Source organism: Fringilla coelebs (assembly GCF_963513975.1).
Source record: "Fringilla coelebs genome assembly, chromosome: 19".
Taxonomy (NCBI): Eukaryota; Metazoa; Chordata; class Aves; order Passeriformes; family Fringillidae; genus Fringilla; species Fringilla coelebs.
Genome location: NC_140045.1, coordinates 3,463,846 through 3,478,957, shown reverse-complemented (window position 1 = coordinate 3,478,957; position 15,112 = coordinate 3,463,846). Strand labels below are relative to the sequence as shown.

At 38.8% G+C, this 15,112-nt stretch overlaps 1 protein-coding gene across 2 annotated transcripts in view; it reads right to left on the bottom strand.

Annotated features, from left to right (window-relative positions):
* Positions 1 to 15,112, bottom strand: part of PITPNC1 (phosphatidylinositol transfer protein cytoplasmic 1) — a 78,650-nt gene that overhangs the window by 36,950 nt on the left and 26,588 nt on the right. For both annotated transcript variants that reach the window (XM_084218504.1, XM_084218505.1), the window contains exons 2-4: positions 4,818 to 4,966; positions 1,124 to 1,212; positions 667 to 674 (exon numbers count right to left, since the gene is read on the bottom strand). In XM_084218504.1, coding sequence (XP_084074630.1) covers positions 667 to 674; positions 1,124 to 1,212; positions 4,818 to 4,966 — 246 coding nt within the window. The remainder of the gene's footprint in view (positions 1 to 666; positions 675 to 1,123; positions 1,213 to 4,817; positions 4,967 to 15,112) is intronic.

The window sequence follows — 15,112 nt, the reverse complement described above, 5'->3', positions numbered from 1 at the left end:
ATTTTGAGCACTGCAGAATTAAGAGAAACATCTGCATTATGTTTTATCTGCAGTCAGAAGTTCATGTTAAATCAAAGGAGGAGTTTCTGAAAGGTCCCTTCACGTAGAACCTCCTCACCATTCCCTCCTCACCTTCCAAAGGCTGCTGGAAACTTATTGCTATTATTGAGGCCAGCATATTTAAACAATTTTTCTCATGATTTATGTGCTATATTTTGCCTATGCAAGAGGGAATAGATGATTTTTCTGGGCACTGTGCCCAGATTATCTTTAATTTTGTCTACAGATTGTACAGTTTCCCAGATACTATACCAGAGATGAGCATTTTATAAGTTAATAAACCAATAAATAAAATCTGTTCTCATATCTCCATGTAACAACTGGAATCTTAAAAGCCTCACCCTTTTTAATAGAAGGTTTTTTCTTAGAGTCAGTAAGTAAAAACATATCAAATTATTTTGAAGTGATAAAGAAAAATAATTTATAGGATCCCCTTAGAATTACTTCAAATTTCCCTTTAAATTGCTTAAACAAATAACTAAAATAAGGTTTCACTATTGAATGCATTATAAATAAGTTATATTAAGAAGGGATCTGATTGGATTCCACTACTAAATTTTGCATCAGTTTTCTATTTTTGGAATAAAAAGAGGAAGAAAAACTTACTGTGTATTCTGATTTCCAATTGTCCATTTGTAAAAAAAAAAAAAAAAAAGAAGAGGGAAAAGAAAAAAAGAGAAACATGAAATAAAACAATGATGCAAGATCCTTACAGTAAACACACATTAATAATAAAAATGATTGTGTCAGATAGTCTGCAGATTTATATTTGACTAAAGTCTAAGGGACAATAAAGGACACAAGTCAGACAGAATCCAAGCACCTGATATTTTCTTTGCAAGCAAGAAATTGCATAGATATAACACTCCAGATTTACCTATCCTTACTGTATAATCTTTATTTCCTGTCACCAGTAAATATAAGGTGAAAAATATATCCAGTTCAAGAGCAGTTGTTAAAGAGACTTGGTGCTTGTAGTTCAATGTATAACTTGGAGCTTCTGAAGATAAACTAAACTATCCCCAAACCACAAAGCAGCAATCATTTCTGCCACATTCCTTACCTGTGATTGTGTAAGGATAATAATTCCAGGCCTTCTCTGTAACGTAAAATATTTTGGGAACAACTGCTCTAGCCCAGCTAGGCAGTTTGCTGAAAGTAAAAAGAAAATATAAAATTAGACTATCTTATGACTTATGACTTATATTATCAGAATATATTATGACTTGGAATATACTAGGACTATTTCTACACTTCCAAACGTGCCCATCATCTGTGAGGTGTTTGAGGGAGACAGCAACATCCAGACTCCTCAGGAACATTTTCATTTTCTGCCTCAGCTGTGCTCCTCTCTCAGAGGGAGCAGAGCAACACCCTTGGAGTGGGCTGAGAGGGGCTGCTCATTTGGGGCATTCAGGGCCTGGAACCTTTGGCCACGCTCAACAGGTGAGGCCAAACAAGGTGTCCCGGTGGCACCGCGAGCTCAGCCACAGGGAGGCACTCTCTAACAAGAGGTCAGGAGGAAATGTGGGATTTCAGTGCACTTCCATCCCGAATCCATTATTTCTTCTTACAGATCCTTTTTTCTTCCTTCATGTTCTCTGCCAGCACTGAAAGCCTGGTGCTCAGCTCACCTGGCACGCAGCTGTTCCCACACTACCAACACCAATTCCTGAGTAGGAAGCTTTTATATTAAAATTAACAGATCACTCAAAACACCTCGTGAGGCTGGTAGGCAGCATTAGTCCCACTTTGCTGATGGGAAGAGTAAATAACAAAAGTGAAGAGAATTAATGGAACTGATGTTACAGCTCAGAGCTCATTCTGTCAGGAAAACTCACCAGTGCAGTGGTGCAAAGGCAGCAGAATCAGAAATCAAAGACATGGATGCACCATGGGAAGGGATCATTAAAGGGTAATTGAATAATATTACGGAAGGGTGGCAGCATTTTTTTACCCCAGCTCCTGGATCTCTCATTTCCAGCACTCTGGTCACAGAGTGTACCAAAAAACTGATGAAAAAAGGAATATTCAAAAAGGCAAGTTCACTATAATTCATCTTTCAACCCTCTCTTAATGACTTCAGTTACAAGCACTAAGGCTGCCAGGAAGAAAAGATGCAGAACTAGTTATTCCAAGGACAGCAGACCTTGGACACCACAAATATCCCTGTGCTAGGGGAACTCAGTTCAAATGGTGTTGGTCTGGCAAAGCTTTGAGCAGAGCACCCAGGCCAGGACTGAATCCGTGCTGAACTGCAGGAGATGCTTCCAAACCTCAGTTTCCCAAGTGTAAATGTTTGAAATAGTTCTGTTTAGATAACTGTGTGCAGGAAGTAAATTAACTTTCCATATTAGCAAAATTCTGAAGAAAATACATTTGGGATCATTAAGGCTTATTTAACCATGATCTGGCTACATATAAATATTTTATTTGTCCAGAGGCAAAATGCAGATGTTAATACATTATCTACAGATTCAAAGCCAAGTGTATTGACTTTTGCTCTTTCATGACATTGCTCAAAACTAGATTATTTTCTTTACATAAACCTTTCTTGTGTACAGGCTTTTAAGCAGTATTTACATCCTGCATAATAGACTTCCCTGTATCAGATCTGTTTATTTTGTCAGCCTCTGTCAGTCATTTTACAAATGCTTCCCTTACCCCTGCTAAACTTTGCTCTGATGCCTAAATTATAAATACCAGAAGATGCAGACTTTCAGCTTCTGAAAACATTGCTCCAGCAGGAGAGAGAGGCAATAAACAATTCTAAATATAACTAAGGTTATAATGACACTAGAAAACATACATCTGCTCATTTTGCACTTTTTTTTGTTATTGTTGTTTTTAGCATATTTGCCTGTCTACCTATATTCACCAGTACAGAACATCCTGAAAAAAATAACTTTATGAGCAAAACACAGATTATACTCAGAATTGCTAGCAAGTCCCAGTCACAGACACACATGAATTCTTCCAAGGTCAGCAGCACAGGTATGAGGATCACATTAGCTTTTTTTCCTTTTCCTTATTTCTCCTCCATCCAGATGAAGTTCAGTCTCAAATTTCTTTAAGAGATGTAAGTTCAGATCAAAATAGAGCAAAGCAAAGTTTGTTAGGGCAGGGGACCCAGGAAGAAGAAAGGCTGAGGGAGAGAACTGTGCTGGTGGAAGTTGTGTTCCTCAGCAAAGAAGGCAGAGGAGAAGTTTCCAGCACATCCTGTATGGGAGCACATCTCTGTGAGTGAAATCCTCCAGAGACATCCTGGCCTCCCAGCAAAATCCACAGCAGCCTGAAAACCTCCTGATCCTTTCCACAAAGCTACAGCAGTACTGCAATGTCTGGTGGCATTGTGATACCACACCCAGATTCAAATAGCAAACCTGGGGATGGAGGGTGCAGAATTATGATTAAACTCAGTGAACCTGACTTCAAACATCCACCACAGCTTTAGGTAAGTGTCCTGAGTTGTTGCAGGCACAAAGATCTGCTTTGTCAATGTTTGTACCCATCTTTGGCTAAGAAATCCTGTGTTCCATTGCCTGCACTGCCAGGAATCAAGTGCTTCTCAAGTATGGTTTGTACAAGGCTTCTAGGTTCTTGTGGTCATTCTGAATTGCCCTGAAGTGACAATTCTGAATATGCTCTTCGGTGCTTAAAGCCTTATTTTTAATGTGCAGGAAAGAAATACCCAGAAACATATTAAAAAACCCCACAACTTGTGGGAGCTCTACTATGGGAACACATATATTGATTTTTCCCAGGTCCTGTATCTAGCCTGTGAGAAAACACAATCACAATGATATTAAATGTTGGCAAGATAAACATTATTGAACTCTTGTGTGTCTGTGTGTGTTTGTGTGTGTGCAGCATCACTGGTTATTGAATTTGGCCTGAATTAAGGTTAGATATGTCAGGTTTGCAGTGCAGGAGGAACTTGTAATGTAGAAGCAATAGCCTCAATGTTTGTATGCCCACTTCAAAAATGCTGCAGAGTATAAGTTTAATACAATGAAACAGGTCCAGGGGAAAAAAAGAACTTCAGGATAAGCAGTGGTATTCAATTAAATCAGCAGTAGTAAAAATGGGAACAGATTGTGCAATTTATCTCATATTGCACAAATATATATATATCTGAACATCTCCAGCCTGTGAGTGTGGAGACATTGATCCCCAGCAGTATCATTTCAGCACAGGAAGACAAACACTTCACTCTAAGACATGATGGAACCTCAGGGAGAAAACTCCCAAATTTTCCACCATGTCTTAAAGCTGATATTGTTCAATGGTCATTCATAATGTCAGTTAACTTTGCTGGGGCAGAATACAGTCAGCAAAAATGCTGGCTTTGTGACATGATAGTGAGGTGAGAGAAACTTCAAGCTTTTAAATGGTTCAGTATTGTTTTTCTTGGAGGGAGTGTCTTTGCTGGTTTTGTTGTTCAGTTTTTTGGCTCACCTCCCCAACAATTTTGGAAAACAGAATGACAATTAAGTGTAAAAGAAAACAAAAGTTCTGATTTTCAGTGTATCTCTAACTCCAAGTTATAAATCCTTCTTGAGGAGAAGATGCTCTAGAAGGAATAGCAGCCAACTCCTCTATTTCAAGCCACTGCTCTGTCCCACCTCCCCATGGCTACCAGGAAGCAGCATGTATTCATGGGAATATCTTCTTTTGAAACAGAAAGGCTGTTGCCTGCATTCCTTGCAAATTTTTCTTACAGTCTGTGTTGGGAGAAGCAGTTTGACTGCACTTGCCTGTTGAGATAGACACGTTTTTCTGTTAGCTGACCATTGCCATGGTTGGGATCTTCATAGGGCTCATTCTGCACCACTTCCACACCCTCCCCTCGGTCACTCTGCTCATGGCTGTGCTTGCTGATCATGTACAGCTGTCCAATTCTGTACTGCAAGGCAAAACCAAAGAAAAAATATATTAGTTTTATGTTACACGTGTATTCAAAAGCCAATCTTAGTCAATGATATACTACTATGCGTAAATAAAAAGAAGTTTGAAGGTGAAAACCAGCATTTTTGGGGTCCTCCCATTATCTTATGAAGTCCATGGCATCACTTGTGGAAAAAATAACAAAACCTGTGTGCACACAAATGTAAAGAATTAGGCCAGTCCTCTATTATTAGACTTTGTATTTGTAAGTATATTAGTTAAGACTAAGTAAACAGTTAATCTGGTTCTTCCACATACTGAAATGTAAAGGGACTTTAACCAGCAGGTGAACTCTAAAATTCTGTGGGACACAGGATTCTCCTGCCCTGCCAACACAATGAAGTCCTGCAATAAGATTTGGGGTAACTGTGGCTGGTCCACACAGACAGGAGCACCAGCTCTTAAGAAAAAAAAAACATGTGGACTCAAAGTCCTCTGAGAAAGGAAGTTTGAGTCACTTGACAATATTATTAAAATGCATTTAAGCACTTTAATGATAATTTTTCTATAGACTCTCAATTTCCTTAGGAACCCAAACACTCTGAGGATTGGCCCAACTTTGCTATCACCAAAAATGAAATTGTTGCACTTGATTTTTTTTTTCACTATGTCTTATATCTACATCAAAGAAATTTAACAAAAATACATTGTTGAACTTTCATTAACAAAGGTTTTAGAGTAAATTGTATTTTTCCAATCATATTCTGGTTTGAAATTTTATTCTCAAGTCCTTTGCACACTCTTGAACATACCAGGGTTCTTCCAACCCTAATAGGTCTTTGGACCTATCCAGTTTTTGTGATTGGACCCCTCTCTCCCTCAGAGCAATTTGTTTAGGCATATACATGCTAATCACTTCAATCACATCAATCCCCCTTCAAATACAAAGAACAACCTGTTAATTTAGAGAATGGCTGAGCTACCAGACAAGCTGCCAAGTACCAGCTCAGCACAAGCAAACAAAAGGCTTGTGACAGTCTGTCCTCAGAAAACTCGATGAGATTCTTGTGGTTATTGCATATTATAACAGCAATCCTATCACATACTTGAAAGAGCCCAAATCAAAAGATCAGTTAGCTCAGAAAAAACTCCAAACCATCACAAACCTTATTAGCAACTGGCAACAAGACAGTCTTGCTAAACAAAACGATAAGGAATAGGAGGATGGAGGGCACCCTGTATTAGTTCCTCAATTTTGCAGAAACCAAATTTTTTCCCCTACAGCAACAGGCCACAAAAAGGTAAGAAATTTGGAACTTGAATCTTGATTTAAGTAAGTCCTAGCATTGTTTTACTTGCTAATCCACTTCTCTACCTTTGTTTCTACTGAATCCTTGCTCTCTATCTCATCATATTTGAACATTTTTTCCTAATTTCAAAGGCTCTGAAGAGCTGCAGACCTCACACATAGCTTTTAACTAGATCTATGACAAATTATTTTCTCTTTTTCTCTAACAAAAATTAATGTATTGGTGCACAGTGAAGGCAAAGTTTGTAGTACATTTGATTTGACCAATTAGTACACTTTGAAAAAGAGTAAATTTCAGGCCCACAAAGCTGTTCTTCGGGTCTGAAATCAAAGCAACACACTTAAAAGCTGAATACAAGCTGAGAAAAAATGCTTTGCCTTTAATTAGATATGTATCAATTAGACCACCTGGGAGCACAGACTTCCTGCCTGTAGAGTGATAAGGATGGCAGAAAAGAGGAAAGGTGATAAGGTCCTTATCTTCTAATGGAAAGGAAGAGGCCAGTAATTTGTATCCTGTGGAATATGAAAAGGTGAGATGAGGAGTAGAGAGAGGAATTACAGTTTGACATAAAGTCAATATTTCGATCATGATCTCAATTGGGATTTTTGTTATCCCATAAAGTTATGAATTTTAGTTGCCATGGACACCTCTGGAAAGTGTTTCATAATTGCACATATCAATTTCCTACGTCCACGTAGTCCTTTGCAATTTTGCTCTCGGTTTTAATGGTCAAACACAAACACCTCAGTTTCTGTTGGAAATGTTGGCTCAGAAATATCAGGATGATTGTACTTTCCCACTGACAACCAAATGTGGGGTTGTACTGATGCCTTCATTTGCTCCAGCAACACGGACCAGAGACATCCTCACAACAGCACATTTTGTTAACAGTGGTTGTTATTCTTTCACGGACCCACCCCACCATAAAATGCTTGCAAGATACCAAATCCCAAAGACTGTAAATGAATCTGAGCAGAAGTTTGAGGGGGCTAAGCCTTGTGCCCACTGCACTCTGCAGATGAGGTCCCTGCTGTCAAAGCAACTGCTTTCCAGATGCTGCACACTCAGTGTCTAAAGGAAGGTTTTCCTCTGCTGAGGCTCAAAATCACAAATGCTCCAATCATACCCACGATCTCACAGAAGGTATCCAGGCAGCTCAGCATGGTGCCTCCCATTTGGAAGATGCTGAAGGGAACAGAAGGCACCACTGCTGGACAGCTCTCCTGCAGGAACCCCGCTGCTCCTCGCCTTCTGCAGGCGATGACTTTCCATAGCTGTGGATCTGACACCAGTCCAGTAGAAATATCCACCTTCAAAGCCAGCTTGAATGGGGCCCTGAGCAGCCTGGTGCAGGGAGTGACATCCCTGCCCACGGAGGAGCTCTGAGCTCCCTTCCAAGCCAGCCCATTCTGTGACCTTCCATAACGACTGAGGTGGCTGGGCAGTCCTGCTGGAAAGCAGCTGCATTCAGCAAAGGAAACATATTTGTACATGTACTTTAAAGTGGCTAACTTAGCACTTTGGTGTGCTATTCATTTGTTTCTACCTGCTGTACAAAATGTTAAAATCATTCTAGAGCAGAATGGAAAATGTTAACTTCCAAAATAATAGTACTTTACTAAATCAGGGAGTGCACAACTATTATTTCAGATAAAATAGCATTTTTTCCAAGTGTATGTTTCTATTTACATCAATAAAATCCAAGGCAAAGATGTGCCTTTTAGAACTTGCTGGAACTTAAATGCCTAAATAAAAAGTCACAGCTTTTTCTTAATTCCTACAGATATTGTGGAGAAATAGCACTTAAGAATAATTTCACAGCAGTAATTGATACACATTATTCCTGCAAGGGTAAACTGATGTGCCACTACTATTTATGTTGCTCTATCACAGTCTGAATTTCTGTGTTCTTAGCTGTAAGATAATTTTCCAAGACCATCTACTGTTTCAAGGAATTCTGTAAAATTTCACACAATGGCACCTGATATGAATTTGGATCTGGAGCAAAACTCTTTGTAGATTCTTCAGTTTAATAGGTGAAAATTTATTCAATATCAGAGCAAGAACTTCAATAAACAAATCCACAGAATGTGGAAAAAGAGCCCTGATGTTTCCCAAGCCCTAATGAGTGAGACTTTGTCTCGGTGGTGACTTGCCTGCTCCTTCAACAGGCAGATGGTGTTTGCTGTTGGGATTTAGTCACACAAGAAACAAGGTTCATGCTAGCAACACCAGAAGGATGGTCAATCTGATTTTGTTTAAAATTATAAGTGAGACCAGAAGCATTTTTATCCCTCAGATAGGAGGGGAAAAAAAAAGAAAAAAATTTTAAAAGGGGTCCACCCCACCCATCTTACATTTGTAGAGCTCCCACCATCTCCAGCAGGAGCTGCACAAGAAATCTTTGTACAAACATGTCTGAATTTTTTCAGCCTGACTGCCTATTGCTCAGGTTTTGATTTAATGCAAGTCTCAGAGTACAAACTTTCAAACTTCAGGTGGAATAGAAAAAATAAAACTCTCTCAAAGAAGAAATTATGCCTAAATGATCTTTTATCTGAAATTTTCATATGACTCTTTGAAATTCTAATCTGAATGCTCACAGAAAATGTAACAGATTTATCACTGGCTTCGTCTTACATAACTCATATTCAAAAGAATGGTTGAACACTTTCATCTACATTTACTTCTCTGTAACCAGACTAAACCATCAGGGATGGTGCTGCCATTTCAATTTGTTTGATTTTTTGTTCTAAGCCTGTAGTGAGATCCCTTCCTGCAGAGAGGAGCTGGAGTCCAGAAGACACTGAGTGTCTTTTCTGCCTGCTCAAGGTAATGATTGTTTGGTGAGCTGCATTTTGACAGTGCAAAGTATTTCTCAAGTTCATGCTAAAACACGCCAGTGGTTTCTTGTTCTTTCTCAGAAAATTGCAAAGGTAAAACAGAAAAAAAAGAAAAAAAGCAGCAAGAACTACAATGAAACAGATCTGTCCTCATGCACAAAGGCAGCTCTGAAGGTTCATCCCTGCCTCCACTGACGGCAATAGTTGTTCTGTCATTGACCTCAATTTAGTTAAGATTTATTTCTAGCAAGAAATACAATGAATCAGTTTCATTACCAGTTGTATCAGTCCAGCTACACTGAAACCAAGGGCATTGATTATGGCAAAAGAGTAGCAATTTTATTAAGGAATTCTGATTTATAGAATGCTGTCTCATTCACAGAAAACAATCTTAAAATTGATGGATACATTTCTGATCTATTTTTAAGTCATAGTCTTTGCAAGATGCTCCGTGTGCTCCTTGTGAATGTGTTCCAGGACTTAGTTTTATTTTTCTTACTAAAAGTATTAATAGGAATATTATTTATCACTTTTCCACATTTTGAATTGTTTAAAACAATTGCTGATTATTCCTCAAAGGACCACCATGAGACAAACATGGTGATCCCTAGGAAGTTACAAGTCCAAACACACACAGCCCACTCCCAGCAATCTCTTCCCAACAGTTTTTACAGAGATATTTTACCTCTGGAATAAACTGTTTGGAAATGTACTTGCTTGAGTAAACATCTTTGTTTAGGAGGATGCACTGAGGTTTCCTATTGTGTTTGTTTTGAGGTTGAGGGCATTGTTTTCAGGTCCTGATCAAGACCTAAGCCCTACACTGCTATAGATATGAAAGGATTCCAGTGAGACACTGAACACAGGCAAAGAAAGTATTAACCTTATTTCATATTTGATTAATTGAAACAGAAATTAATACATCAACCTTAAAAAATATGTCTGTGGTAGAGCAGGGAATTCAACCTCCATGATTCCAGCTCAGTGCTGTTACCACAAGACACACCTGTAATTTCTTTTTAATTCTTAATGATAATTACTTAAGGAGAAGTGGTTTCTCTAATCTCCATCACTAACCATAAATCCTTCATGTTAGTGTTCTTAGACATCATTTCATCTGCAGTGGGTGAATCCTGATGCATCCTCATTCCCTCACGTGTGGGGAATTACAGCCCTGGCTGATGGAGCACTGAGGTTGTGCCCTCTGATCCCCAAACTCCTGCAGGTGATGATTCATGGCTATTAACAATAATTTCAGGAACTCTTTTCCATGACAGAAGCTCCAGCTTTCAACAAAGTGATTTGTTTGCCTTGTTATTAACATTCCTAGATTGGTTTTAACAAGAATAGAGGAATGTGCAGTGTGCTGGTATTTGATTCTTCATGTATGAGTGGGTTTGTATTGGCTCCTCCTTGGCTGCTTTTGGAATTAGGCATTTGGTTTGGTTTGGTTTCAGCTGGGGCACAGAGCCACTACCTTGCAAACAGTGGAGGTGGGTGTTTCTTGATAACCACCAGCTCAAGGTTTGACTGCAGGACATTGCTATGGAGAGAAGTCAGACTTGTAACCTGCAGAGTAAGAAAACTTGCCACTGAAATAATCCTTTTTTTTTCTAGAGTGGCAGGAAAGAAAGCAGGAAGAAAATAAATTCAATGTAAATTTGAACTTGGAAGTCTCTCTTATGTCGCACAATTTACCAGTGTGAAAGTAGTAGTTTATATTTCCAAAATAGTGATTTCCTGGTAAAATAATGACATTGTGGGCTAGGGTCCTGTGAAAGGAGGACTGCTGGGTTTGACTGCTTGGGAAATTCTGCAAGGAGAGCATGAATAGTAAACAGAGAAGGCAGGAGGGGGTGGATCTTACAGCCCAGTGCAGTGCTGTGCAGAGATTCCCAGCTTGCTGACCTGACCCGAAATTTCCTTTAGCCTGGCCACAAACAGCGGTGTGGAGTCTGCACTAATGCATTGTTTGACTTCTTGTTTCTCAGTTAAGATGTTTAGAGCAAACCAGGCACATTTGCACTACATTCTCTTTGTCATGTAGAAACATCTGAAGTCCAAAGAAGTTTTTATGAACTGGCATTTTAAATGGCTGTCCCCAAGGCACAAATATGAGAAAGTAGCTCCAGGAGCAAAGGTAGACTTCTAAATGATTGTCCTCAAAAGGAAATCTGTTTTTATCTACACAAAAGATCAATCAAGGAATAACACCAAACATCTAGGTCCTAAAGTCTAAATCTTTGCATAATTCACTGTAGTGATTTCAGGCCCCAGCAAATCATGCAAATTATTTGGTGGTATAAATGTCACTCCCTGCAGTAATTTATAAAGAATCTGACCAGTTAGAGTTGAGCTTGAAATTTTTCTTTCAACTAATTCATGCATGCATCTGTGAATCACAAAGCACCACACATCTGCTGACTTGCATCAGCAGTATTCTTTACTGTAGCCCAAATTCATGGGAACATGCTTTTGTAGCCTCACAAACTAACAGTTGCAGTAGGAACAGTTGACTTTTGCATGCTGTGAAGTGCCATTCTTACTGCTTTCATGTTTGCTTTGCCTTTTCAAGGAAGAAATTACATCCTTAAGATACTTTATCTGCCTAAATTCCTGTGAATGACAGTTCAGCAATGACACACTGGATGTTTGAAGTCAGTATCCTCCTCTGGTATTTTCAGCTGAAGCAACATGGCCCACTCTAAGTTTACAACAGCCTGGCACATAGTGGCTCACAGCTAAACAAGTGCTAGTGAAACAAATAGGAGCAGGTCTAAATCTCTGCTTAATAGGTGTACAATGAAAATGAAAATAAATGAAAATTAAGTTGCAAATGTTCAGCTTTCATGCAAATGGTTTGCCAAATATAGCTCATGTCCTGTTCAAATTGTAGTCATTTATGCTTCTACACCAGCTGTGCTATTGAGAAAAGCCAGCTGTTTATCTGGAGTGTACAAGCTCATACAATTTTTAAGAATCAGTTTTTATTAACAATATTTTACAGTGAGTCAGCTGGTTACATTTTTCAAGCATGTACACTATGTGCTTTGTACATAAATACTGATGATATTCTATTATGTAGATGTATCCATGTATTTCCTGCAAGGAATGCAGATACATTTCCGGAGGCTGTCTCAAAAGTCCTCTGTGCACATAAAGAACAGCTAAAAGGGATTTGCTGTGTGTCTTGAGCAGTCTGTCAGTGCTGCACACTGACCACACTCCACATCTTCTCAGCCCTGTTTATGAGTACCTGCTCTGATTGTCTGCAGACATGCCCTGCCTTGATTACAGCTTCCTGCTTTTCATGCACAGCTCACTCTGCTTCACAGTGTACAATCAGTATCAAACACTATTGAATCTTTTTCTAAGGCAAAAGCATATTTTATTTGTTTGCCACAATTCATTCATGAGGTCGTTGTTAATCTAAAGCATGAAGTTCAAGGAGCTGTTCAGGAAATATCTTAAAATTTTAACTTAGAATGCAGTAAAATGAAGTAAAACAGCAACAGAATTTTTGTAGAGGTTCTCAAAGGTTTTTTAGTGACAGAAACTCTTTTCTTACATTCCAGGAAAACACTATTTCCATTTCATATATTCCAAGAACAGTCAGAGTGGAAAAGCTCAGGCATTCTTCTTGATCCCTGTCACCAATCTCTTCCCAGCAGCAGGCACGAGCCCTGCACATGGGGTGGCACAGGACTCTATTTCACTCACAGTGAAATGGAACATTCTCCATGGCCCAGTGGTGCTGATGGAGAAGCTTGCTCTATTAAACCTGACAGCAAAAGCTGTTACCAGTTTTTCCATTAAAATGAACAGGATTTGTGGGGGGGAAGAGAAGAAACTGACTCGTGTGCCCTGCATATTAAACACATTTTAGCTGGCCAGAGCTGGGATGTGCTGTGGCCAGCCAGCCACACAATGTGTCAAAGGGCTGGGCTGCAAAGCTGGCTCTGAACAGGGAGGTTGATTTCTGTGAAGTGCAGGATTTAAAAAATTTAGTTATTTTAATTCAGTTCAGTTTAAGCTGGGAGTATTCAGAGTTTCATATGTCCTTTGACCCTTTCAAAATTCAATGAGGTGCAGAAATAGACTTGAGAGTTAGGTTTATCTTTAACTATAAATGGACCAAACACGTGTGCATCTATTCATGCTTTTAGAAATTATTTTCTCTTTTTGCATGGCTAATGGTATTTGCTTAATGTTTAAGTAGAACTTCTTTCCCCTCAGGCTTCTTTTCTCTAATTACTCTTCTTCAGTAATTACTCATTTTTATGACTTGAAAAATCTCTCTCATGCCAACACCATCAACTTTCAAGTGCAGAGAATTCAATGCTTTCAGAAAAAAATTTGAGTAAACTTTGAGTTTAGAAGCACCAAAGAGACTACAAAGGATTCCATAAACTTTGTCAGAATCACAGCAGGGAATAATTCTGCAATTACATTTTTTGGCAAGCAAGTTCCTTACAACGCATTTTAGGCAATATAATTCTGCTTATAAATATGGAAAAATGAGAACTTTCTTAGTATGCACAATCTACAATGAATAAAACAGCATCAGAATTTAGTAGTAACAAGCTGAACAAGACAAATCCAATCTGCCTTCTGATATTTTATTCAGAAGAAAATGAAATTTTGTTTGCTACTTATAGTGAAATAAAAGTATATTCACAGTCCAGAATATTTCATTTTATTATCAGAAATACTTCATTCTACTTTCTGATCTTCTAAAATAAAACTTACTTCAATTTAATTTTTAAAATGCACTTGTTTTATTCCTGCATCCTGTAGATAAAAATAATGTTATAAAGAATCCAGTGACTGTAAATAGTTGAGGTCACTCCTGCATCTCTGCATCTCACACAGGGATCAGGATAATGAAAATATTAAGGTTATCTGAAGTCATCTGATGGAAGGAAGCACATGAGAGCAATTGCATAAGAAGGAAATTCAGATATACTTTCCTCCCCAGATTTTTGAGATACACTGAAGTCTCAAAACTAATACTGAAAGAAGATATAATTTTTCCATTTCAGTTAATTAGAACAAGCATTTGCAATTTAAGTACCTCCTCTATATATCTGTGACAAAATCCCCCCATGCTGAAATGAATCACTACCGTAGGAACTTATTACTTTTGTACCTATGCCTCTGTTACATCATGAATCTGTAATAAACCTGGGGAGGACATTTAGGGGAGAAATTTGTTTGCCTGCTACTGACTTATGGAAAATCAAAACTGCAGCCAAATAAACTCTCAGGCAGGAACCTGGGTTTTGCTGCAGAACAAAAGGCAGCTGTGACACCTGGGGGTGCACACCCTGGAGGGGTCAGGGTGATCATGTGTTTGTCTAGAGTTAGAGCACACAACCTCTCATTTCAAACTTCTGCACCTTGAAGGTGCAAGTCTCTGATGATGTACAGCTGAGCAGAATTGCTGCCTTCCAGCACTAGGCAGAACAGAAGCTCTTACGTAAGTATAAGCAAAATTTCCAGGAAGGACCACACTACTGACTGAAAAGCTTCCAGAGCAGACATTCCTTCCATACCACATGTAGACTAAAGGGAGGATGAAGGCAAAGAATTGCTGACAAGGGACTCTATAGGCTTAATTCAATTTTATCATAATCCAGGAATGTGAAGCTGTATGTTCTCCAGATGTTTTTTCCAGCTGGGGCCACAGCATTAGGCATTCCAGCAGTGCTTATCAGGTTTTAGTGTTCTGTAAGGGAAGTCTAGAACATTACACAAACACAGCATCTCCTCTGGGACAGAACCTGGAAACCATGCAGAGGGAGGTGCAGGAAATGAAAACCTGCAGATTTTAACCAACACAGAAGGATTACGTGGGTTCATCACACTTAGGAAGATTAGAGAGGGTGATAATGTTTAGGCAAAATTGGATATAATTTCTCAAGCTTATACAACAAATATATATCTCTACATTCCACAGAGCTACCTGCAGTCTGATTATGCAGGGGCTGTAAGACACAACTGACAATT